At 36.5% G+C, this 23,980-nt stretch overlaps 1 protein-coding gene across 30 annotated transcripts in view; it reads left to right on the top strand.

The window, feature by feature from the left end:
* The window catches only part of PPFIA2 (PTPRF interacting protein alpha 2), a 515,275-nt gene that overhangs the window by 364,276 nt on the left and 127,019 nt on the right, over positions 1-23,980 (top strand). For all 30 annotated transcript variants that reach the window (XM_065524620.2, XM_074007496.1, XM_074007492.1 and 27 more), the window contains one exon: positions 22,155-22,376. In XM_065524620.2, the coding sequence (XP_065380692.1) occupies positions 22,155-22,376 (222 nt within the window). The remainder of the gene's footprint in view (positions 1-22,154; positions 22,377-23,980) is intronic.

The raw sequence follows: 23,980 nt of genomic DNA, 5'->3' as shown, positions 1-23,980 counted from the left end.
CCTATTTTAAAATACCAATAAACATCATTTATCACTAATGCCATTCTTTTAATGATTCTTACTAAATTCTAACTAAAAGTCATCATCCCCAGGCATGTCTACAATATATTGACTACATTTTGTTAATTTTTATGTGTTCCTCAATACATGTTAACTACTCTCAACAACCGTTCTTTCAAAGATTCAGTCTTGTCAACTGTAGCTCATTTTATGCATTATTGATTCCCTCTCTCAAAAATAGTTATAATTGGGCTTATTTACAACTGGATTGCACTCACAGAATATTTTCTTCTGTGTATTGATCCCATATATTGTACTCTAATTCCTAATAAAACATAACAACTTGCATGATTCTCCTTTGTTCTTCAGTTGAATTGTCAAGTAATGAAACCCCAAACCAAATGGAGTTTATGAATTTGCCAACTTGGAAAGAACAGGTCCAACGATATACATGGACTGGACTGGCCCAGTGGTTCAAAGATTGGCTAGAAAAGGGGCCAAAAGAGTAGAGTTAGGCTATTCTGTGGCGTAGCCATATATACATGAAGTTATATCAATTTTCTAGAGGCTGAGTTTGAGAGGAAGCACATAACCAAAGGTCTGGAATCTTCTATAATCTTCCATGGCAAAAATAAAAATCTTTTAATGCTGTGTGGAAACTCATTAGGTTCAAAACAAATCTCTCGGGGAGCAGTGACTGGATTATTGTATGTTAACTAAGACCTTATTAGATGGAAAGATGAAGTGAAATTGACTCTGTTGTCTTCAATAATAAGTATAATGAGAATTTGAGGGACTCAGAATAAACTTTTTTTTTTCTGAAGAAGGATATTTCCAAAGACTTTAAAAGACTGGCTGACTGGAAATTTGTTCTTTAACCTTTATTTATTAACATAATTGGAGGGTTCATTTTGTGCCAAGGAATCTGTTGTCTTTTGGTGATGTACACAAGCACAAGTTATTTTTCCTCTGTTTTGTTTTGTCTGATCTGTTAAGCAAGGCCAGGAGAATTTTTAAGTTTTTCATTCAGAAGTTCCTCAATTAACCTAATTTTATTTTCTCACTTTGGTAGAATTTATCTATCTCATCATTTCTCATAAAACACAAGCTCCCCAGAAATTTAATGGGTATTTGATGGGACCCACTCCCCCAACAAATGAAATTTCCAGGAGAAGAATATTAGGAAATATTGTTCTGTACAATTTTTAACTCATATAAGTACTACAGTATTTATATTTTAACTCTTAATATCGTCGAGCGTCAAGAAAGAAACGCAGTATGTAATGTTTCCAGAGATGCTCTTTATCCACGGGGAAATAGCCCATGCCAGAATGAGCATTCTACTGGATATGCCTCAATATGGAATTAAGGAATGCTAGTTCTTGACCTTTAAAGTTAGGCAAATTGTTTCTCAAACTTGCCTCAAAACCTCATTAACAAAGGGGCTATAGGTCTTTAGGAATGAGATAAGTAACCGGTATAAGTCTTTACATGAGTTGTGTTATTTGATCTCTGTAACAACAACCCTGTGAGGTTTGTAGAGCAAGGATCAATGGCTCAAAGTCACATAGCTCATGAACAGGGGGATCTGAGATAAACAGGTCAAGTAAATAAAGATTAAATGTGAACTATGGAGGGAAAGGCAGCGTAAAACTACCTAATTTTATGAATTTCAAAATATAAGATTATTTACTTTAAGCAGTCTTAAACCTGTCCATGTTTCTAAGAGAATGGAAGAGTTTGTTAGAGTGAGCATGAGGCTTACAAAAATTTCAAAAAAGCCTACTCAAAGAAAACTTTGTTATACCATGTGTAATGTCTTCAGCACACATTTAATCAAGTATATTTCCCCGGCAATTTTTATTGCTTTTTCTTTTGCTGTCATTTTTTTTCTTTGTCTACTCCAGTGGTACCCAAAGTTTTTGGCACCAGGAACCAGTTTTGTGGAAGATAACTTTTCCACTGACTGGGGGTGCGGTGGGGGATGGTTTCAGGATGATTCAACCACATTACATTTATTTTGCACTTTATTTATATTATTATTACATTGAAATATATAATGAAATAATTACACAACTCACCACAATGTAGAATCAGTGGGAGCTCCGAGCTTGTTTTCCTGCAACCAGATGGTCCCATCTGGCAGTGATGGGAGATAGTGACAGATCGTCAGGTATTAGATTCTCATAAGGAGTGCACAACCTAGATCCCTCCCATGGACAGTTCACAATAGGGTTCACACTCCTTTGTGAATCTAATGCTGCCACTGATCTGACAGAAAGTAGATCTCAGACAGTAATGCAAGCAATAGGGAGCAGTTGTAAATACAGATCAAGCTTTGTTCACACCTTTACCTCCTACTGTGCAGTCTGGTTCCAAACAGGCCACAGACCAGTATACATCCATGGCCTAGACTCTAGGCACCCCTGGTCTACTGTATTTTTATAATATACAAAGTTCCCCTAACTTAAAAATATATATATATCTTTTGGCCCCACATTTTAAATTCCTTTATAAACCTATTTCAATAAGGTTTTGCCCCACGACAGCACAGAAGCCACTCCTGCTACAGTCATCACTAAATTTATATTGCTAAATACAAGCCAATTCTCAGGCCTTGCTGTAGTTGATGTCTCAGCAGTATTTGACATAGTTAATCATTTTCTTCCATCATACACTTTCCTCTTACCTTATCAGTGGCTATGTCTCCATCTATTTTCCTGCCTCTGACTTCTTAATGTTGGAGCATCTGACCTCTGAAGAACAGATGATAAGTCTGTCTTGGCATGATGACTCTCAGTTTCTTCTCTTTTTCTCTTCCTTTCTTCACCCCAGGGCTCAGCTCTGCACATCTTCTCTGCCTACACTCTCTCCATGATTCCAATCAATCTCATCCTATTCATATGCTAATAATTTATGAATCTTTACCTCTAGTTCAGACCCTACAACCAAACGCATATATCCAGCCACAGTTGAACATCTCCACTTGTATATCTAAAAGACATTGCACACTTAAAATATCAAAAACTTACCTATTTGATATCCTCCCTTACAAAACTTGATCCATCATCTCCAGTTTATATGATGAAAACTTTGCCTTTCCAGTTGCTCAAGCAAATAATTTGAAATTACTCTTACATCCTCCCTATCTCTCACACCTCCCATCCAACTATAAAGAAATTTGATTTACTCTACCTTCAAAATATATCCAGAATCTTACCACTTCCATTGATCAGTCTGGGAACCAGTAAGTCATCTCTCAGCTGATTTATTGTAATCAATCACCTTTTATGAGGTCTCTCTGCTTCACCCATGGGCCGTCTCCAGATTATTTTTAAAACAGCATGAATCAGAGTAATTTGTTTCCTTTTTTTAAAAAAAAAAAAGAGTCTATGGATATATTCTAATTCTATATTTATATGGTTCATGTGATATTTTGATACAAGAGTGATGTTTTAAAACATATATCTGAACACATCAGTCATCTGCTCAAAACTCTGCAACTGCTTTCCACTTACACAAGGCTCTACATAAATCTCACTGTCTTTATCTTCTGACTTCATATCCAAATCTACCCCAGCCACACTGGCCTCTTGTTGACTTTTGATTTCCTCTTTCCTTTGTCTGAAATGCCTTTCCTCCAGATACATGGCTAACTTCCTCAAATCCATCCAGCCTTTTTTCAAATGTTGTAATATATTCTAACATAGTAATGTATTATAACACAGTATGTATTTATATACTTTACTTATTTATAATGTCTGTAATGTAGTGTCTGCCACCCTAGTTAGCGAATAACCTCCATAAATGTTAGGATCCTTGTTTTATTCCTAATGAAACTCAGGTACCTAGAATAGTTCCCAGAACATGATGAACACTTAATAATTATGTGCTCAAGAATAAGAAATAAATACCACACTGTTTTAACTATTAATATTATACATCTTGATTCTGAGAGCTTAATCATAATATCAGCTTTTCAAATTGCATTTTTCAACCCTGTCGAGATTGTAGGGGCCAAGGAGAAAATTTTCTTCTGCCCTCTAAAAGTTTGCTGAAAATGAATTGAGAGAAGGCAGATTAATACAAAAAAAGACATACAAAACTTATTTTAGCACGCATATGGACATAACTGCCATTTACAAAATATTAGACTGGAAGAGGGGCCAGAGGGCTGATACTAAAATATTCTCAACATAAGAGATATGTACAGATTCAGGAGGCACACATTTTGCAAATGATTCTTTTTGGAAACTGGGTGGGACCGACAAATTAGTGGAAAGTAAGGGGGGAAAACTGCGCAGGAACAAATATTGTTTTATTATGCAGATTAAGTCCCCTGGGTAATCTCTGGGAGCTGTCCTCTGAAGAACAGATGTTAAGTCTGTCTTGGCATGACGACTCCCAATTTCTCCTCTTCTCTAGTGGTTAATCTGACAGGATTCCTGAAGAGGGGAATCTTAAGACAATTACATTCCTTGTGGAAAGAAGTGTTTTTAGCCAGATAAGGGAATCCCAGAGAGAGGGAGAAAAAGGAAGGAGAGGAAGGTCAGAGAGAGATATGATTCTAAAGATTATTTCTGAGGCCTTTCAATTTTCAAAGCACTCAACAAGCCAAAGTCATATTTGGGGGAATCGTTTTCTGTGCCCCAACAAGATTTTTACTGGAATTGCTTAAATTAATAAATTAGCTTGGGGAGGTTATTGCCTTTATTGTATACTGTTTTATACCATGTGTACATATACCTTATGTCTCCATTCATTTATGTATTATTTTATGTTCTTCAATAAAATCGTTTAATTTTTCCCATAGAGCTCTTATAGATGATTAGATTTATTTCTAGGCATTTATAGTTACTGTAATTGTTATCTCCTTTATATGTTTTTCCTAATAAATTAATACTGGCATATAAGGATGCTATTGATTTTCCAATATTGATAAGGATTCCAGCAAACTAGCAAACCTGTCAGTTCTAAGAGTTTGCTATACTCTTGGTATTTTCTCAGTAATTAAGCAAATTGGGAGGATTTAATTTTCTCTTCTCTTCCTTTTCAGTTTTCATTTCTTATTATTGTCTAAGACTTATAAAGCTTGTAAAAGTATAGACTTTAATAATAATGCTATTCATTAATGTGATGCTTATTGTAGTAAATGGTAGATACCTTTGATCAGATTTGGAATTTCTTTTACAAGTTTTCTAAGAGGTATTATCAGAATACGATATACTCCCCTTTCAAAAGTAGTGGATTTCATTGACAGATTTTTCTTTTAACTTTAAGTTATGTGACACATGCAGAATGTGCAGGTTTGTCACATAGATATACATGTGCCGTGGTGGTTTGCTGCCCCTATCAACCTGTCATCTAGGTTTTAAGCCCCACATGCATTAGGTATTTGTCCTAATGCTCTCCCACACCCCGACAGGCCCTGGTGTGTGACGTTCCCCTCCCGGTGTCCATGTGTTCATTGTTCAACTTCCACTTATAACTGAGAACATGCGGTGTTTGGTTTTCTGTTCCTGTGTTAGTTTGCTGAGAATGATGACACATATTCTTTTGGAACTATTTTTCTTTTCCTAGGGATAAACAACTTGATTTTTTGTTTGTTTGTTTTAATTGTATGCATGCTTCTCTGACAGAAATGAAATTTTTAAAAAGAGAAAAGAAATTAAACTCTCTTGTACCTGATTAGTGTTTATTATTTCTATGCCTAACACCAATTCTTTACATATAAAATTTTTATGACCTGGATACAGGTAAGTTGAACTCTTTTTTGACTATCTAAAATATATGAGAGCTCAAGTAGTCTAAGTAACAGTAAGTCTGGTACCAACCTCTTGAGACCAATGTTGTTCTGTCCAAGTGATCTAAAAACTTTCAAAACTTGATCAGACCAAAAAGGTGTTTTGTTTGTTTGTTTGTTTTTGTTGTTGTTTGCTTGTTTACAATTCATGAAAAGATAACTGGAAAATGTGACAAAGTAACAAGCGAGTAAAATTTTAAAAAATGCTGTTGCATATTTTTAACCCTCAAAGTATCACTTTTGAAACAAGTGTTCCCTCAAAATCAAATACCATCCATGAACCATTGCAATAACCCACTGACATACAGGCCAAATGAAACCAACCTGTGCCAATAAATGGCCTAGTTTGGAAGTTCCGCCAGCAGTAATGACAACCTCTACCAAAGCGATTCTTCCGGAATAATTTTCCATTCTCCAAATTTTACCAGTTGAAGTTTAGGTTCATACTCATGTTCCCAAGTACATCAAGATGACTGAGTCAAAGGTCTTCCAGATTCCATGCCAGAACCACCACTGGGTGTTGGACCCTAGTTCAAGTTCATACTCTTACTTCCCTCATGGTAAGTTCTCCTTGTGGACTCTTGGAGCTCCTTGTGATCTAGTCAATTGCCAGTCTACTAGCGAATTTAGAAAAACATTGAACTTCACAATTGAAAGAGGAGTAATCTGTTTTTTCCTCTCCTTCCTGAAATTTCCTGGTTACGTCAAATATCTTCCCCCTCCACTCTCTTAATATCAAGACACAGTAGAAGAGACACTTTTTGTCAGCGTTCTATTAAATATTCTTCCTTGGGATGTGGGAGCCTACTTGACTTATATTTACACATCTAAAAGGACTACTTGGTAATTCATCCAAGAAGAAAGATCCACTCTAGTGTTACTTCTTTATTTTATAGATGAACAACAACAGCAGTAACAAAACATTTGAAAACTTTCAATTGATGACTTTCTCTAAAGAAAAGAATAAACTCTATATACACAAAATAAACTCAATATACATGCATCTCATCTCTTCAAACTATACAGATTATTTAAGAATTTGACAGGTGAATGTTTTTCTCTATCAACCATTAACATGTTTATTTCATGCTGTAATGTGGGACCTAGCTATTTTTATATTTCTGATTATTATGAACATTTATCATGGGAATATTGATTTAACTGCAATGTAACAGGATCACCATGGATCAGTCTGACTGCTGTAAGAATGAAAATAAGAAACAAAGTTAGAAACAAAGAACCAGTTACAAGGTTGTTACAGTAATTCAAAGGAGAATAGATGATGCAGACAAGGGTGACAATGGTGGAGGTCATGACAGTGGGTCACATTCACATATTTTGTGAAAAGAAAGCCAACAACTTTTTCTCATAGATTGTTTTTTTGTTTTTTTTTTTTTGTTTTTTTTTTTTTTTAATTTATTTATTATTATTATACTTTAAGTTGTAGGGTACATGTGCATAACGTGCAGGTTTGTTACATATGTATACTTGTGCCATGTTGCTGTGCTGCACCCATCAACTCGTCATTTACATCAGGTATAACTCCCAGTGCAATCCCTCCCCCCTCCCCCCTCCCCATGATAGGCCCCGGTGTGTGATGTTCCCCTTCCTGAGTCCGAGTGATCTCATTATTCAGTTCCCACCTATGAGTGAGAACATGCGGTGTTTGGTTTTCTGTTCTTGTGATAGTTTGCTAAGAATGATGGATTCCAGCTGCATCCAAGTCCCTACAAAGGACTCAAACTCATCCTTTTTTATGGCTGCATAGTATTCCATGGTGTATATGTGCCACATTTTCTTAATCCAATCTGTCACTGATGGACATTTGGGTTGATTCCAAGTCTTTGCTATTGTGAATAGTGCTGCAATAAACATACGTGTGCATGTGTCTTTATAGCAGCATAATTTATAATCCTTTGGGTATATACCCAGTAATGGGATGGCTGGGTCATATGGTACATCTAGTTCTAGATCCTTGAGGAATCGCCATACTGTTTTCCATAATGGTTGAACTAGTTTACAATCCCACCAACAGTGTAAAAGTGTTCCTATTTCTCCACATCCTCTCCAGCACCTGTTGTTTCCTGACTTTTTAATGATTGCCATTCTAACTGGTGTGAGATGGTATCTCATTGTGGTTTTGATTTGCATTTCTCTGATGGCCAGTGATGATGAGCATTTTTTCATGTGTCTGTTGGCTGTATGAATGTCTTCTTTTGAGAAATGTTTGTTCATGTCCTTTGCCCACTTTTTGATGGGGTTGTTTGTTTTTTTCTTGTAAATTTGTTTGAGTTCTTTGTAGGTTCTGGATATTAGCCCTTTGTCAGATGAGTAGATTGCAAAAATTTTCTCCCATTCTGTAGGTTGCCTGTTCACTCTGATGGTAGTGTCTTTTGCTGTGCAGAAGCTCTTTAGTTTAATGAGATCCCATTTGTCAATTTTGGCTTTTGCTGCCATTGCTTTTGGTGTTTTAGACATGAAATCTTTGCCCATGCCTATGTCCTGAATGGTACTACCTAGGTTTTCCTCTAGGATTTTTATGGTATTAGGTCTAACATTTAAGTCTCTAATCCATCTTGAATTAATTTTCGTATAAGGAGTAAGGAAAGGATCCAGTTTCAGCTTTCTACTTATGGCTAGCCAATTTTCCCAGCACCATTTATTAAATAGGGAATCCTTTCCCCATTTCTTGTTTCTCTCAGGTTTGTCAAAGATCAAATGGCTGTAGATGTGTGGTATTATTTCTGAGGACTCTGTTCTGTTCCATTGGTCTATATCTCTGTTTTGGTACCAGTACCATGCTGTTTTGGTTACTGTAGCCTTGTAGTATAGTTTGAAGTCAGGTAGCGTGATGCCTCCAGCTTTGTTCTTTTGACTTAGGATTGTCTTGGAGATGCGGGCTCTTTTTTGGTTCCATATGAACTTTAAAGCAGTTTTTTCCAATTCTGTGAAGAAACTCATTGGTAGCTTGATGGGGATGGCATTGAATCTATAAATTACCTTGGGCAGTATGGCCATTTTCACAATATTGATTCTTCCTATCCATGAGCATGGTATGTTCTTCCATTTGTTTGTGTCCTCTTTGATTTCACTGAGCAGTGGTTTGTAGTTCTCCTTGAAGAGGTCCTTTACATCCCTTGTAAGTTGGATTCCTAGGTATTTTATTCTCTTTGAAGCAATTGTGAATGGAAGTTCATTCCTGATTTGGCTCTCTGTTTGTCTGTTACTGGTGTATAAGAATGCTTGTGATTTTTGCACATTAATTTTGTATCCTGAGACTTTGCTGAAGTTGCTTATCAGCTTAAGGAGATTTTGGGCTGAGACAATGGGGTTTTCTAAATATACAATCATGTCATCTGCAAACAGGGACAATTTGACTTCTTCTTTTCCTAACTGAATACCCTTGATTTCTTTCTCTTGCCTGATTGCCCTAGCCAGAACTTCCAACACTATGTTGAATAGGAGTGGTGAGAGAGGGCATCCCTGTCTTGTGCCAGTTTTCAAAGGGAATTTTTCCAGTTTTTGCCCATTCAGTATGATATTGGCTGTGGGTTTGTCATAAATAGCTCTTATTATTTTGAGATACGTTCCATCAATACCGAATTTATTGAGCGTTTTTAGCATGAAGGGCTGTTGAATTTTGTCAAAAGCCTTTTCTGCATCAATTGAGATAATCATGTGGTTCTTGTCTTTGGTTCTGTTTATATGCTGGATTATGTTTATTGATTTGCGAATGTTGAACCAGCCTTGCATCCCAGGGATGAAGCCCACTTGATCATGGTGGATAAGCTTTTTGATGTGTTGCTGAATCCGGTTTGCCAGTATTTTATTGAGGATTTTTGCATCGATGTTCATCAGGGATATTGGTCTAAAATTCTCTTTTTTTGTTGTGTCTCTGCCAGGCTTTGGTATCAGGATGATGTTGGCCTCATAAAATGAGTTAGGGAGGATTCCCTCTTTTTCTATTGATTGGAATAGTTTCAGAAGGAATGGTACCAACTCCTCTTTGTACTTCTGGTAGAATTCAGCTGTGAATCCATCTGGTCCTGGACTTTTTTTGGTTGGTAGGCTATTAATTGTTGCCTCAATTTCAGAGCCTGCTATTGGTCTATTCAGGGATTCAACTTCTTCCTGGTTTAGTCTTGGAAGAGTGTAAGTGTCCAGGAAATTATCCATTTCTTCTAGATTTTCCAGTTTATTTGCGTAGAGGTGTTTATAGTATTCTCTGATGGTAGTTTGTGTTTCTGTGGGGTCGGTGGTGATATCCCCTTGATCATTTTTAATTGCGTCGATTTGATTCTTCTCTCTTTTCTTCTTTATTAGTCTGGCTAGTGGTCTGTCAATTTTGTTGATCTTTTCAAAAAACCAACTCCTGGATTCATTGATTTTTTGGAGGGTTTTTTGTGTTTCTATCTCCTTCAGTTCTGCTCTGATCTTAGTTATTTCTTGCCTTCTGCTAGCTTTCGAATGTGTTTGCTCTTGCTTCTCTAGTTCTTTTAATTGCGATGTTAGAGTGTCAATTTTACATCTTTCCTGCTTTCTCTTGTGGGCATTTAGTGCTATAAATTTCCCTCTACACACTGCTTCAAATGTGTCCCAGAGATTCTGGTATGTTGTATCTTTGTTCTCATTGGTTTCAAAGAACATCTTTATTTCTGCCTTCATTTCGTTATGTACCCAGTAGTCATTCAGGAGCAGGTTGTTCAGTTTCCATGTAGTTGAGCGGTTTTGATTGAGTTTCTTAGTCCTGAGTTCTAGTTTGATTGCACTGTGGTCTGAGAGACAGTTTGTTATAATTTCTGTTCTTGTACATTTGCTGAGGAGTGCTTTACTTCCAATTACGTGGTCAATTTTGGAGTAAGTATGATGTGGTGCTGAGAAGAATGTATATTCTGTTGATTTGGGGTGGAGAGTTCTATAGATGTCTATTAGGTCTGCTTGCTGCAGAGATGAGTTCAATTCCTGGATATCCTTGTTAACTTTCTGTCTCGTTGATCTGTCTAATGTTGACAGTGGAGTGTTGAAGTCTCCCATTATTATTGTATGGGAGTCTAAGTCTCTTTGTAAGTTTCTAAGGACTTGCTTGATGAATCTGGGTGCTCCTGTATTGGGTGCATATATATTTAGGATAGTTAGCTCTTCCTGTTGAATTGATCCCTTGACCATTATGTAATGGCCTTCTTTGTCTCTTTTGATCTTTGATGGTTTAAAGTCTGTTTTATCAGAGACTAGTATTGCAACCCCTGCTTTTTTTTGTTCTCCATTTGCTTGGTAAATCTTCCTCCATCCCTTTATTTTGAGCCTATGTATGTCTCTGCGTGTGAGATGGGTCTCCTGAATACAGCAGACTGATGGGTCTTGACTCTTTATCCAGTTTGCCAGTCTGTGTCTTTTAATTGGAGCATTTAGTCCATTTACATTTAAGGTTAATATTGTTATGTGTGAACTTGATCCTGCCATTATGATATTAACTGGTTATTTTGCTCATTAGTTGATGCAGTTTCTTCCTAGCCTCAATGGTCTTTACATTTTGGCATGTTTTTGCAATGGCTGGTACCGGTTGTTCCTTTCCATGTTTAGTGCTTCCTTCAGGATCTCTTGTAAGGCAGGCCTAGTGGTGACAAAATCTCTAAGCATTTGCTTGTCTGTAAAGGATTTTATTTCTCCTTCACTTATGAAACTTAGTTTGGCTGGATATGAAATTCTGGGTTGAAAATTCTTTTCTTTAAGAATGTTGAATATTGGCCCCCACTCTCTTCTGGCTTGTAGAGTTTCTGCTGAGAGATCTGCTGTTAGTCTGATGGGCTTCCCTTTGTGGGTAACCCGACCTTTCTCTCTGGCTGCCTTTAAGATTTTTTCCTTCATTTCAACTTTGGTGAATCTGGCAATTATGTGTCTTGGAGTTGCTCTTCTCGAGGAGTATCTTTGTGGCGTTCTCTGTATTTCCTGGATTTGAATGTTGGCCTGCCCTACTAGGTTGGGGAAGTTCTCCTGGATGATATCCTGAAGAGTGTTTTCCAACTTGGTTCCATTTTCCCCCTCACTTTCAGGCACCCCAATCAGACGTAGATTTGGTCTTTTTACATAATCCCATACTTCTTGCAGGCTTTGTTCGTTTCTTTTTCTTCTTTTTTCTTTTGGTTTCTCTTCTCGCTTCATTTCATTCATTTGATCCTCAATCGCTGATACTCTTTCTTCCAGTTGATCGAGTCGGTTACTGAAGCTTGTGCATTTGTCACGTATTTCTCGTGTCATGGTTTTCATCTCTTTCATTTCGTTTAGGACCTTCTCTGCATTAATTACTCTAGCCATCAATTCTTCCACTTTTTTTTCAAGATTTTTAGTTTTTTTGCGCTGGGTACGTAATTCCTCCTTTAGCTCTGAGAAATTTGATGGACTGAAGCCTTCTTCTCTCATGTCATCAAAGTCATTCTCCGTCCAGCTTTGATCCGTTGCTGGCGATGAGCTGCGCTCTTTTGCCGGGGGAGATGCGCTCTTATTTTTTGAATTTCCAGCTTTTCTGCCCTGCTTTTTCCCCATCTTTGTGGTTTTATCTGCCTCTGGTCTTTGATGATGGTGATGTACTGATGGGGTTTTGGTGTAGGTGTCCTTCCTGTTTGATAGTTTTCCTTCTAACAGTCAGGACCCTCAGCTGTAGGTCTGTTGGAGATTGCTTGAGGTCCACTCCAGACCCTGTTTGCCTGGGTATCAGCAGCAGAGGCTGCAGAAGATAGAATATTTCTGAACAGCGAGTGTACCTGTCTGATTCTTGCTTTGGAAGCTTCCTCTCAGGGGTGTACTCCTCCCTGTGAGGTGTGGGGTGTCAGACTGCCCCTAGTGGGGGATGTCTCCCAGTTAGGCTACTCAGGGGTCAGGGACCCGCTTGAGGAGGGAGTCTGTCCCTTCTCAGATCTCAACCTCCGTGTTGGGAGATCCACTGCTCTCTTCAAAGCTGTCAGACAGAGTCGTTTGCGTCTGTGCAGAGGTGTCTGTGTGTCTTAGTTTACTGTGCCCTGTCCCCAGAGGTGGAGTCTACAGAGACAGGCAGGTTTCCTTGAGCTGCTGTGAGCTCCACCCAGTTCGAGCTTCCCAGCAGCTTTGTTTACCTACTTAAGCCTCAGCAATGGCGGGCGCCCCTCCCCCAGCCTCGCTGCTGCCTTGCCGGTAGATCACAGACTGCTGCGCTAGCAACGAGGGAGGCTCCGTGGGTGTGGGACCCTCCCGGCCAGGTGTGGGATGTGATCTCCTGGTGTGCCTGTTTCCTAAAGCGCAGTATTGGGGTGGGAGTTACCCGATTTTCCAGGTGTTGTGTGTCTCAGTTCCCCTGGCTAGGAAAAGGGACTCCCTTCCCCCTTGCGCTTCCCAGGTGAGGCAATGCCTCGCCCTGCTTCAGCTCTCGCTGGTCGGGCTGCAGCAGCTGACCAGCTCCGATCGTCCGGCACTCCCCAGTGAGATGAACCCAGTACCTCAGTTGAAAATGCAGAAATCACCGGTCTTCTGTGTCGCTGGCGCTGGGAGTTGGAGACTGGAGCTGCTCCTATTCGGCCATCTTGCTCCGCCCCCACTCTAGATTGTTTAAAAGATGGGAGAAAAAGAGAGAACTCAAGGATGACTCCACCATTTTTGGAGAAAGTGAAAAACTGAAGTTCTCACGAATTGAGTTGGGGATGAATTAAGGCAAAACATATTTGGGGTAGAAGCACGTTCTGAACACAGATTTTAAACATATTGAGTTTGGAAAGTCTGTTTGACAGTCAAGTACAATAATTATATTACAGTTAATGTACAATAATATGTAAGTTAAGATTTAAACTTTTAATAGAGATAACAATTTTAGGAATATATATTTTGGTAGGTGAGAAAGACAACAAACATATTTTGTAAATATATAATATAGCAGGGCTGAAAGACCTTTCTGATAAAGTAACAATTGAAGAGAGTTCTACAAAGACATTCTTAGTCATCTTTGACGACCCCCTACTTCACTCCACAGGTGATCTCATCCAATGTTATAACTGCTTGCAGAAAACATCCATATACTCACTATTCTTTACTGTGGGCTTATACAGTAGCTTGCCTTGACACCTTTATTTTGACATCTAACTAGTCATTTAAAACTGTTTTCAAAACCCAGTCCATGATTTTCCCCATCCTAACCACAAATCTGCTTCTCCTGCAGACTTTCTCTTCCCAAAAAATTGCAACACCATCTTTCTAATCAAAGACTACGAATCTTGCAGTCATCCTTGAGTCTATGCTTTTTGTCACATATCACATTCAATCCATTCAAAGAATATGACCCCTTTTATAACCTTTAGTCCTACTACCGTGGTCTAAGCCAATGTAATCTTTCACCTCTTAATTCATTTTCTTAAATTCATTTTTTTGTCCTGTCTTTTATAAGAGGACTGAGGAATCCATTGAAAATGTAAGTGAAATCATGTCACTCCTCTGCTCAACACCTTCCTATAGTTTTCATATCACCTTGAGCAAAAGCCGGTCTTAAAATGATCTCAAGAATATACATCATATTTCCATCTATATCCACTCCCACCCTCTTGCTTTATTTAATACAGTCCATTCTAGCTACACTGGTCTCCTTGAAAATCATAAACCCACTTGTATCGCTTTGTCTTTGATCTTTCTGTTTCCTCTGCCAGATAACTGCATGATTTATGCTTGTGTTGCAGGTTTTAGCTCAATGTTTTCTTTTCATAATCAATTCCCCTACTATAAGCTTGACCCAAATACTGCATGTGATATCATTACACTCAAGTTTTTCATTGTTTATTGAAAATTCAAATCTAACTGTACATTCTATATTTCATCTGGCAACCCTAACTGTGAGGAAGGGGGAAAAAGAAAAATGGATATTGAACAAACAAGCAAAAATTGTCCATTACAGATAGGAAAGGCTTTATCTGAATTACCGAGTTTATGATGAGAGAGTAACAGTTCACCTGCAAAGTTATACATGTTACTTCCCTATTCAAACACCTTTGATGGCTCTCTGTCATTCTATCTGGTACCCAAAGTTTATTCTATGCAGTATGGAAAAACAAAGGCCATCATAATCAATGCTGTCCCTACCTTTCAAGTCTCATATTTTACCATTTCCTTATAGCACATGTTTTCTGCTCTGCATATAGGACAACTTATAATTATTCTGCAGGGAATGTTCCCCTCCCTTTGCTCATGTTATTTTCTGTTCCTAGAATAAGTACTCCCCTCCTTTCCTTTACTTGAAATATAATAACTAATCTTTCAAGACCCGACTCAAAGAATATCACAAAGATATTCTCTGCCGTCTGTTCCCACAACATAAATATGAAGCAAAATAAAACTTTATGATAATACTTTATGGCAATGCATATACTTGCTTATTTGTGTATTACTTCTCTGCTTGATAGAATTGCCTTGATGTCAGAAATGTATTATCACCTTTTAAAAAATTCTAAAACTTGCCGGGCGCGGTGGCTCAAGCCTGTAATCCCAGCACTTTGGGAGGCCGAGACGGGCGGATCACGAGGTCAGGAGATCGAGACCATCCTGGCTGACATGGTGAAACCCCGTCTCTACTTTAAAAATACAAAAAAAAACTAGCCGGGCGAGGTGGCGGGCGCCTGTAGTCCCAGCTACTCGGGAGGCTGAGGCAGGAGAATGGCGTGAACCCGGGAGGCGGAGCTTGCAGTGAGCTGAGATCCGGCCACTGCACTCCAGCCTGGGCGGCAGAGCGAGACTCTGTCTCAACAAAAAAAAAAAAAAAAAAAAAAAAAAAATTCTAAAACTTGTTATCTTCCACCTTACACAAAGTAAGTGCTTAATAAATATTTGTGAATGAGTAAAAATATATATTTTTTAAAATATATATAAAATATAAATTTAAAATAACATATTACATTTGATAATTAGTAATTTCAAATATATATATGTACTGCTTTAAAAAATTGAAAATCTTTATGACTTTCTGTTGGGAATTGATTTTTTAGAAATGATACCAGGAGCCCAAGCCATAAAGAAAAAAAATGACAAACTGGACTTTCTTAAAATTAAAAACATTTGAAATTCAAAGAACACCATCATGAAAGAAAGTGAAAAGATAGTCTAAAGAACAGAAAGAAGCTATTTGCAAGCCATATGTTTCATAAAATACTTGAATCAAATATATGTAAAGAATTCATGTAAATCAACAATAAAAATACATGTAAATAAATTAATATGAAGGCAAATAATTTGAATAGACATTTCTCCAAAGAAGATATACAAATGAACATAAGTACCTAAAAAGATGTCCAATCTCGTTAGTCATTAGGAAATGCAAATCCAAACCACAAGGAAATATTACTTTGCACCCACTAGAATACCTGAAATAAAAAGATAGACAATAAGAAGTTTTGGTGAAGATGTGGAAAATTAGTACTCTCATACATTGCTGGTAGGAATGTACAATGGTGCAACCACTTTGGAAAACATTTCCTCAACATGTTAAAAATAGAATTGTCATATGGTCCAGCAATTCTACTCTAGGAATCTATCCAAGAGAACTGAAAACATTTGTCCACGTAAAGACTTCTACACTAAAGTTCATGGCAGTTATTTATAGTAGCCAAAAGGTGGACACAACCTTAATGTCTATCAACTGATGTATACATAAATAACATGTAATATATCCCCATGATGGAATACTATTTAGCAATAACAGAAATGAAGTATGGATAACATGCTACAGTACTTGAATGAAATTCAAAAACATCATGCCCAGTGCATAAAACTAGTCACGAAAGAACACAGGTTCAGTGTCTCCACTTCTGTGAAAAGTCCAAAACAGCGAATCTGTATGACAGAAAGTAGTTAGTGGTTGTCTGGGGCTGTGGGTGGGTGAGTGATTGCTAATAATTATGAGATTTCCACTAGGGGTGGAAAAAATGTGAGATTAACTTATGTTTATAGTTGCACAACTCTGTGAGTATACTAAACTCCACTGAACTTTTTATGTTTAAAGAGTGCATTTTATGGCATGTAAATTCTATCCCAGTAAAGCTGCTTAAAATAAGTATTGACTTTTAATACAGTCATTTGTCATTTAAATTAAAGTGCCACAATTTATTTTAAAGGTAAGTCAAGTTAACAGTGGTTTGGAACAAAAACAAGATCTTTTTCTAAGATATAAATCACAGTTTTAATATGACTTTTCTGATATTATTAAGACACACAGTAAGCTCACCATAGAATATATTTAAGGTCATGAGAATAAATAAAAGATTATGTATTTTCTACAAATACAAGTTTCATAAGCACTACAGAATAAAAATTGAGAGTTTTAAAATCTTCTCATGGGTAATCCTAACACAATAGCATAAAGACTATGCAGTGAACATTTACTGCTTAATGGAATTTTAAAAGTTAGCATTTTAAAAGTGTTTTATTTTAATTGCCTGATTGCTCTCTACAGTTAGTTAAATTTCTCTTACCTTGAGCCCATTTAAAAGTATGCAATGTGCTTGTTAAGTGCATTAACAAGATTTTAATGGAGCGCAGGTGCACAGAATTGGAACAAACATTTTTCAAATGAGAAAATAAATATCGTTCATTCACACTGAATAAATATTTACCAATATTATATATATAATATATTATATATATAATATATATTACTCAGCATGTACAATTTTATCCTGTTGATTTATATGTTCTGATAAGAGGCAATATGGTAAAGGGGTAAATTAACTGAACTGGGAATAAAAGTTCTGCATTTTAATTCAGATCACCTCTATGTGATTACCTGAGTCTCAGTTTCTCCAAAATTCTTTAGAGCTCTAGAATCTTAAATATGATTTTTCAATTCCATAAAACATTTTTTAAAATAAAAATTTATTTTTCAAGGTTTTTATAGTTTTTTAAGCAAATTTATTAATATACAAGTAACATATAATTTACGTGCACAATTCTGTCAATTTTGATAAATATATGTGCCTTCATAAACACCCAAATCAAGATAAAGAACATCCCCATAAACCTTAGAAGTGCTCTCATGCCCTCTTGAAGTCAACCCCACCTCCCCCATTCCACCTCCCATTCCAGGCAACAACCAATCTGCTTTCCTGCCATTATAGATTAGGATGATCTTTTCTAGAATTTCAAATAAATTAAATCACACATTACGTACACTTTTGTACGTAGCTTCTATTTCTCAGCATAATGTTTTTGTGATTCATTCATTCTATTGGAGAGATCAGTAATGTGTTTGTTTTCATTGTACAAACATATCAAGTTATATTTGTTTACGCCAAGAATACAATAGTTTCTCCTATTTTTAAGAAATGTTTTTGAATTTAATTATTTAGCATGATTGCATTGTAGTTTTATTTATAGCATGTAAACATTATTTCCAAGAATCCCTGTTGGTTACTAAATTATCTCTTAAGATACAAGTTGAATCTACAGACCTAATTCTGTGAAGATATCATTCCACATCTGAACATAGAACTGCTGTATTGTGGGTGCCAAACTCTATTTAATAAAAGGGGTAAGTGATGTTACGAATATGTGGGAATGTTGGAGTGTGTACTGCAGTTCATTAATCACATCTCCCTTTAGAGTCTCTATTCCCCTTTCTGCTGGAAATGTTGCTGGTTGAAGGATCAGAGCTGAACATTTCTCTCAGAATTGCTCTTAGAGGAAGGGAATTGTGAACTTCTACAGTACACAGCTATCTGTACATTGAACTCGGAAAGGCCAGTTTATAATCATTAGGCAGCACTCAAGATCTGGATTAGGAAAGACCGGTGAAATCAATTGCCAGTCAGTTATTTCCAAATTTGAGATAACTGAGGTATGATAACTAATTTTAGAGGGGTTTTGCCATAATTTTAAATATCTTCAAATCCTGTATACAGTCTACAAGTAACTAGACAAGTGTAAGATTTATTAGAACTTCTGCCTTATCACATTGAGAAATTCCTCCAGTCAACTTTAAAAAGGCAATTGTCTCTGTCTTTCTCTGCTCTTTTAATTTTGATTCGCTTAGCTATTTCTCCACACTCTCACATTGTATTAGGTTATTGGACTTACACTACTTCTTTCCATTTGCCTGCATTTCCTTTCTCTGTGTTTTATCTTTCTCACTGCTTTTATGATGCTTTCTGTTCTTCCCATTCTTCTATAGTCCGTTCTGCCCTATGTGTCATTTGCATTCCTAAATATCATGAGCCATGCAATATTGTGCAATAAAAAACACAGGGCTTAAGGGGGTAATGAAGTTTATGGCACAACCCTAAAAGCTTTATCAGTGTCACATTAAAATAAAGCTAAAAAAGCTAATAAAAATGGTAGCACAGTTTTACACCTGTTAAATAGTTAGAAATTGCACAAATACAGTGATACTTTTTTTTTTTTTTTTCCTGAGAAAAAGCTGAAGTTTGCTTGTGGAGTTAGAAGACTTAAAGGCTTTCATTTTTTGTGAAGTTGTAAAAGGAAGGGTATCCGAAATCAGACAGAAAGTTGTAACACAGGTGTTGATGGGCAAATTTCTAACATACATGGGACACTGAGGTCAGTTTTAGATATTTGAGGAATGGGCATGTGTGCGTTTTATGTGTTCCTACGTGGCTTGTTTCAGCCAGGTGTGGTTTTCTCTATTTAGCCAGTGCTTCTCAGGAACAAAATTGCATGTTAAAAAACACAAAAAAATTACATTACATTGAAATTGTTTTCTAATATATCAATCATGTTGAAATAAATTCATGTTTTTAAACAAGTGCTTAAAAAGTGAGCAGAAATAAGCGTACTTTCTGTGTTTTCTCTCTATACTTTCTGTTTCTACTTTTTTTTTTCTCTTAGTTATTTCTCCCAAATTGCTGCACTGTCCTCACTACAAAACTTCTCCAATGTAGCTAGGCTGAGGAGCATACTTTTATTTATTATTATTATTTTATTTTTATATATTTATTTATTTATTTATTTATTTTATTTATTTTTTGGTCAGAGTCTCACTCTTTCACTTAGGCTGGAGCACGCTAATGCAATCATGGCTCACTACAACTTGGACCTTGCTCAAGCAATCTGCCCACCTCTGTCTCTCTAGTTGCTGGGATTATGGGTGCATGCCACAATACCTGGGTAATTTTTCTATTGTTTAGAGATGGAGTCTCCCCATGTTGCCCAGGCAGGTCTCAAACTCCAGACATCAAGTGATCCTCCTGCCCCGGCCTCCCAAACTACTGGGATTACAAGAGGGAGCCACCGCATACAGCCCATACTTTCTTTTCTTTTCTTATTTATGTATGTATGTATTTATGTATGTATGTATGCATGTATTTAAAGGCTGTAAGGCTCTGTTGCCCATGCTGGAGTGGTGTGGCATGATCATGGTTCACTACAGCCTCAAAGTCCTGGGCTCAAGCCATCCTTATGCCTCAGCCTCTTGAGCAGCTAGGACAACAGGTGCATGCCACCACACCCTCATTTTTTTTTTTTAATTTTTTTCTAGAGATGAGGTCTTGCTATGCCACCCAGGCTGGTCTCAAATTCAACACCTCAAGCAGTCTCCTGCCTCAACCTCCCAAAGCACTGCGATTACAAGAGTGAACCACAACACCCGGCCTCTTAATTTTTAATCGACAAATAATAAATGTACATATTCATGGGATACAATGTAAAGTTTTGATATATGTATACAATGTGGAATGATTCAATCAATTTAATTAACATATCTGTCACTCGCTTACTTACCATTATTGTGGTGAGAGCACTTAAAATCTACTATTCTAGCAATGCATTATTATTAACTATAGTCATCATGCTGTGTCATAGAACATTATTCTTACTGTACAATTGAATCATTTTACTCTTTAACTAACATTTCCCATTAACTCATCACAGTCATCCTCTTTTTCCAGCCTCTGGCAACCACCATTCTACTAACAACTTCTATGCGTTTGACTTTTTTAGATTCTACAGATAAGCGAGGTGAAGAAGAATTTGTCTTTCTGTGCCCAGCTGATTTTACTTAGAATAATGTCCTCCAGGTTCATCCTTGTTGTCACAAATGACAGAATTTCCTTCTTTTTAGAATCTGAATAGTATTTCATTGTGTATGTATACCACACTCACTTTTATCCATTCATCCAGTGATAGACACCTAGGTTGATACCGTTTATTGGCTATTGTAAATAATTCTGCTTTGAACATGGGAGTGCAGATATCTCTCCCACACACTGATTTCAATTCCTTTAGTTATATACCCAGAAGTGAGATTTCTGGATTCTATGATAATTTTGAATTTTTGAGGAACTCTCGTACTTTTTTCCATAGTGGCTATACTAATTTACATTTTTACTAGTAGTGTACAAGGGTTCCATTTTCCCACATTCTTATTCTCTCACCAACACTTACTGGCTTTTTGCTAATAGCCATTCTAACATGTATGAAGTGATATCTCATTGTGGTTTTAATTTGCATTTCCCTGATGCATTGTTGGTATTGAGCATTTTTTCATATATCTGCTGGTCATTTGTATGTCTTCTTTTGAGAAATGTTTATTCAGGTCTCTTCCCTGTTTCTTAATCTGAGGATTTCTTTTCTTTCTATTGAGGTGTTTGAGTTGTTTATATATTTTGGACTTGAGCTGTAGGGCATACTTCTGAAGATACACTTTTAGAAAACCCTGGTTTCTATGCAGTCCTTTCGGAAAGAAGAAAAATCATCTCTCAAAATATTTAACCCCTTTTAGCCTCCTTCTTGTGGGTTGTGTGCATGCATGATTTTATGTTAATAGTAATATAGAAATAAAAACTTTTCTATGCTATATATTTGTTCCAGCTAGGTCAGATTCACAGCAGGAATAATCTTTAATAAAAAATATTTGGTAAGTTCTTTTCCTGGGCATCATTGAAAATAAAACTTAAAAATTTACAAAGGATCTTGAACAAAGATTTTTAAATTGCACACTTTATAGGTCCTTACCTATTAATTAAAAATAATGTGTGGTGTTATATCAATATGGTGTTGTAAATTAATAATAAACTATATCTAATTGATAAAATAGTAGCTAGTACTTAATGTTTAGGATACCTCAGTGTTTTATGCTATGTTTTACATATAGAGAGAACATAGCATACTTTCCATTTCAAATACATCTATTAAACTGATTGAAAATTACTGATCTACCTTCATATTTTAATGTCAATTAACAGTTTCCTCAGAAACTTAGTTTTTTGGCAAAGCTAGTTCTTTTCAGAATTTCTTATTTCTCAGTGTGAAAGCAGTGTCAGTTTAATTTCTTTAAGTTTATTTTAAATTTTAAATGAAAGATGAAAATTCTTAAGTGCCATTTCTTTTTCTATTCCTGCAGCGTTTGTCCAATGGTTCTATAGACTCAACCGATGAAACTAGTCAAATAGTTGAACTACAAGAATTGCTTGAAAAGCAAAACTATGAAATGGCCCAGATGAAAGAACGTTTAGCAGCCCTTTCTTCCCGAGTGGGAGAGGTGGAACAGGAAGCAGAGACAGCAAGAAAGGATCTCATTAAAACAGAAGAAATGAACACCAAGTATCAAAGGGACATTAGGGAGGTAAGTGATTCATCTTACTTTCAGTCTTTGATTTCTGAATGCTGCTTCTGAGATACTGTTTCCATAATTTCCCTTAATGACCATACACTTTTTACTTCCCAAAAGACCATACTTTGGCCTGCATTATATTAGTTATGAAACTTGTTCAATAGGGCAAATAGTTTACTTCATGAGCACTTTAAATATATATGGAAAGAAATATGTGCTATCAAAGGTCAGATATAACAAAGACATTCTGAAGCTGTGAATAAATTTTTTTAAACGTAAGCTTTTAATTTTAAATAACCCTAAATATGTGTATGAATCATGAATTGCTATACTCATACTCTTAGCATATAGAAATACTACAAAAATACTTCAAATTGTTCCATTGCTTGTTTTTGTTTTGTGTCATGAAGGTGAATGTATCTCTGTTAATATGCATATACACGCATATGTATAACATAACCTTTCTTTGTCTGTATATTAAATTCCTGTTAGATATAACATCCCTTTTTCTACTTAAAAATGAGTACTTTAGTCACTTCTCAGCCTCTTGGCTAATATCAAGTGAAAAAAGAGAGTACTTTAAGTTACTACAAAAGATACTAGGAGATGTTTGATTTGTAACACTGTCAAATCGTTTTACCTGCTAAGGTGAAAGTTTAGAATCTTTTCACTTTTTCACCTTTTCACTCACAACTAAAAAGAAAATTATATTTGTGGAAATTGAGTTTTCTTACTTTTTGCCTTTTCCATTTTTACATATTTTAAATGTATTTGTATCTTTTAAAAATATTTTTTGTATCTAATTAGCTAGTTGTTCATCAAGTTGGCCCTATTCTATGTACCCAATTCTTTTCTTACCATTCTCTTATAAGCCAATTTTATCTTACTTTTTCCCTGACTGTTCCACCAAAACTCTTCTCATAAAAGTCATTATTGACCTCCATGTTACTGAATCCGGGGTTCAATTCTCAGTCCTCTTAAGCACTTGATCCATTTTCCAGAGGACTTCCTCACTGGGCTAATAGCACATTCTCCTCTCCTGGTTTTCATCCGTATTTACTTGCTTACCTAATCGCAGGCTCTTTTACTGCTTCTGTTTCTCCTCCCCTACCTTGGAGTGTCTTCCCTTCTCCACCTACTTTTATTTCCCTGGTAAATTTCTGCAGTCTCATGGCTCCAAAAGCCACCATCATCTTAGGACTCCCAACTAATATCTCCAGCTTGTTCTTCTTTCCTAATTTCCCGATGTTTCTCTCTCAATCACTAAGGGATATCTCAAAATTAGCATTTTCAAACTCTTTTCTTGATGTTTTCTCAACAAACCAGACCCTCCTGCAGTCTTCCATATCCATTATTATTGTTGCTTAGGCCAAAAGTCTTGGAGCCGTCCTTAAGATCTCTCCCCTCACACACTTGGTTTGATTCAGCAATAAATCCTGTTATCTACAATTTCAAAATATTCATAATGGGACCTCTTCTCAGAATCTTCGTGGCTTTTTCTTTTTCTACACAATCACTTTCTCTCAGTGGATTATTTCAATAGTCATCTGTTCCCTGGTGGTCTTGCTCATGCCTTCAGCTCACCTCAGTCTGTGCTCAACACAGCAGCTTAAGCT

Source organism: Macaca fascicularis, chromosome 11 (genome assembly GCF_037993035.2).
Source record: "Macaca fascicularis isolate 582-1 chromosome 11, T2T-MFA8v1.1".
NCBI classification, from domain to species: domain Eukaryota; kingdom Metazoa; phylum Chordata; class Mammalia; order Primates; family Cercopithecidae; genus Macaca; species Macaca fascicularis.
The sequence above is the reverse complement of the archived record's forward strand: the minus strand, read 5'-3'. Positions and strand labels throughout refer to the sequence as shown.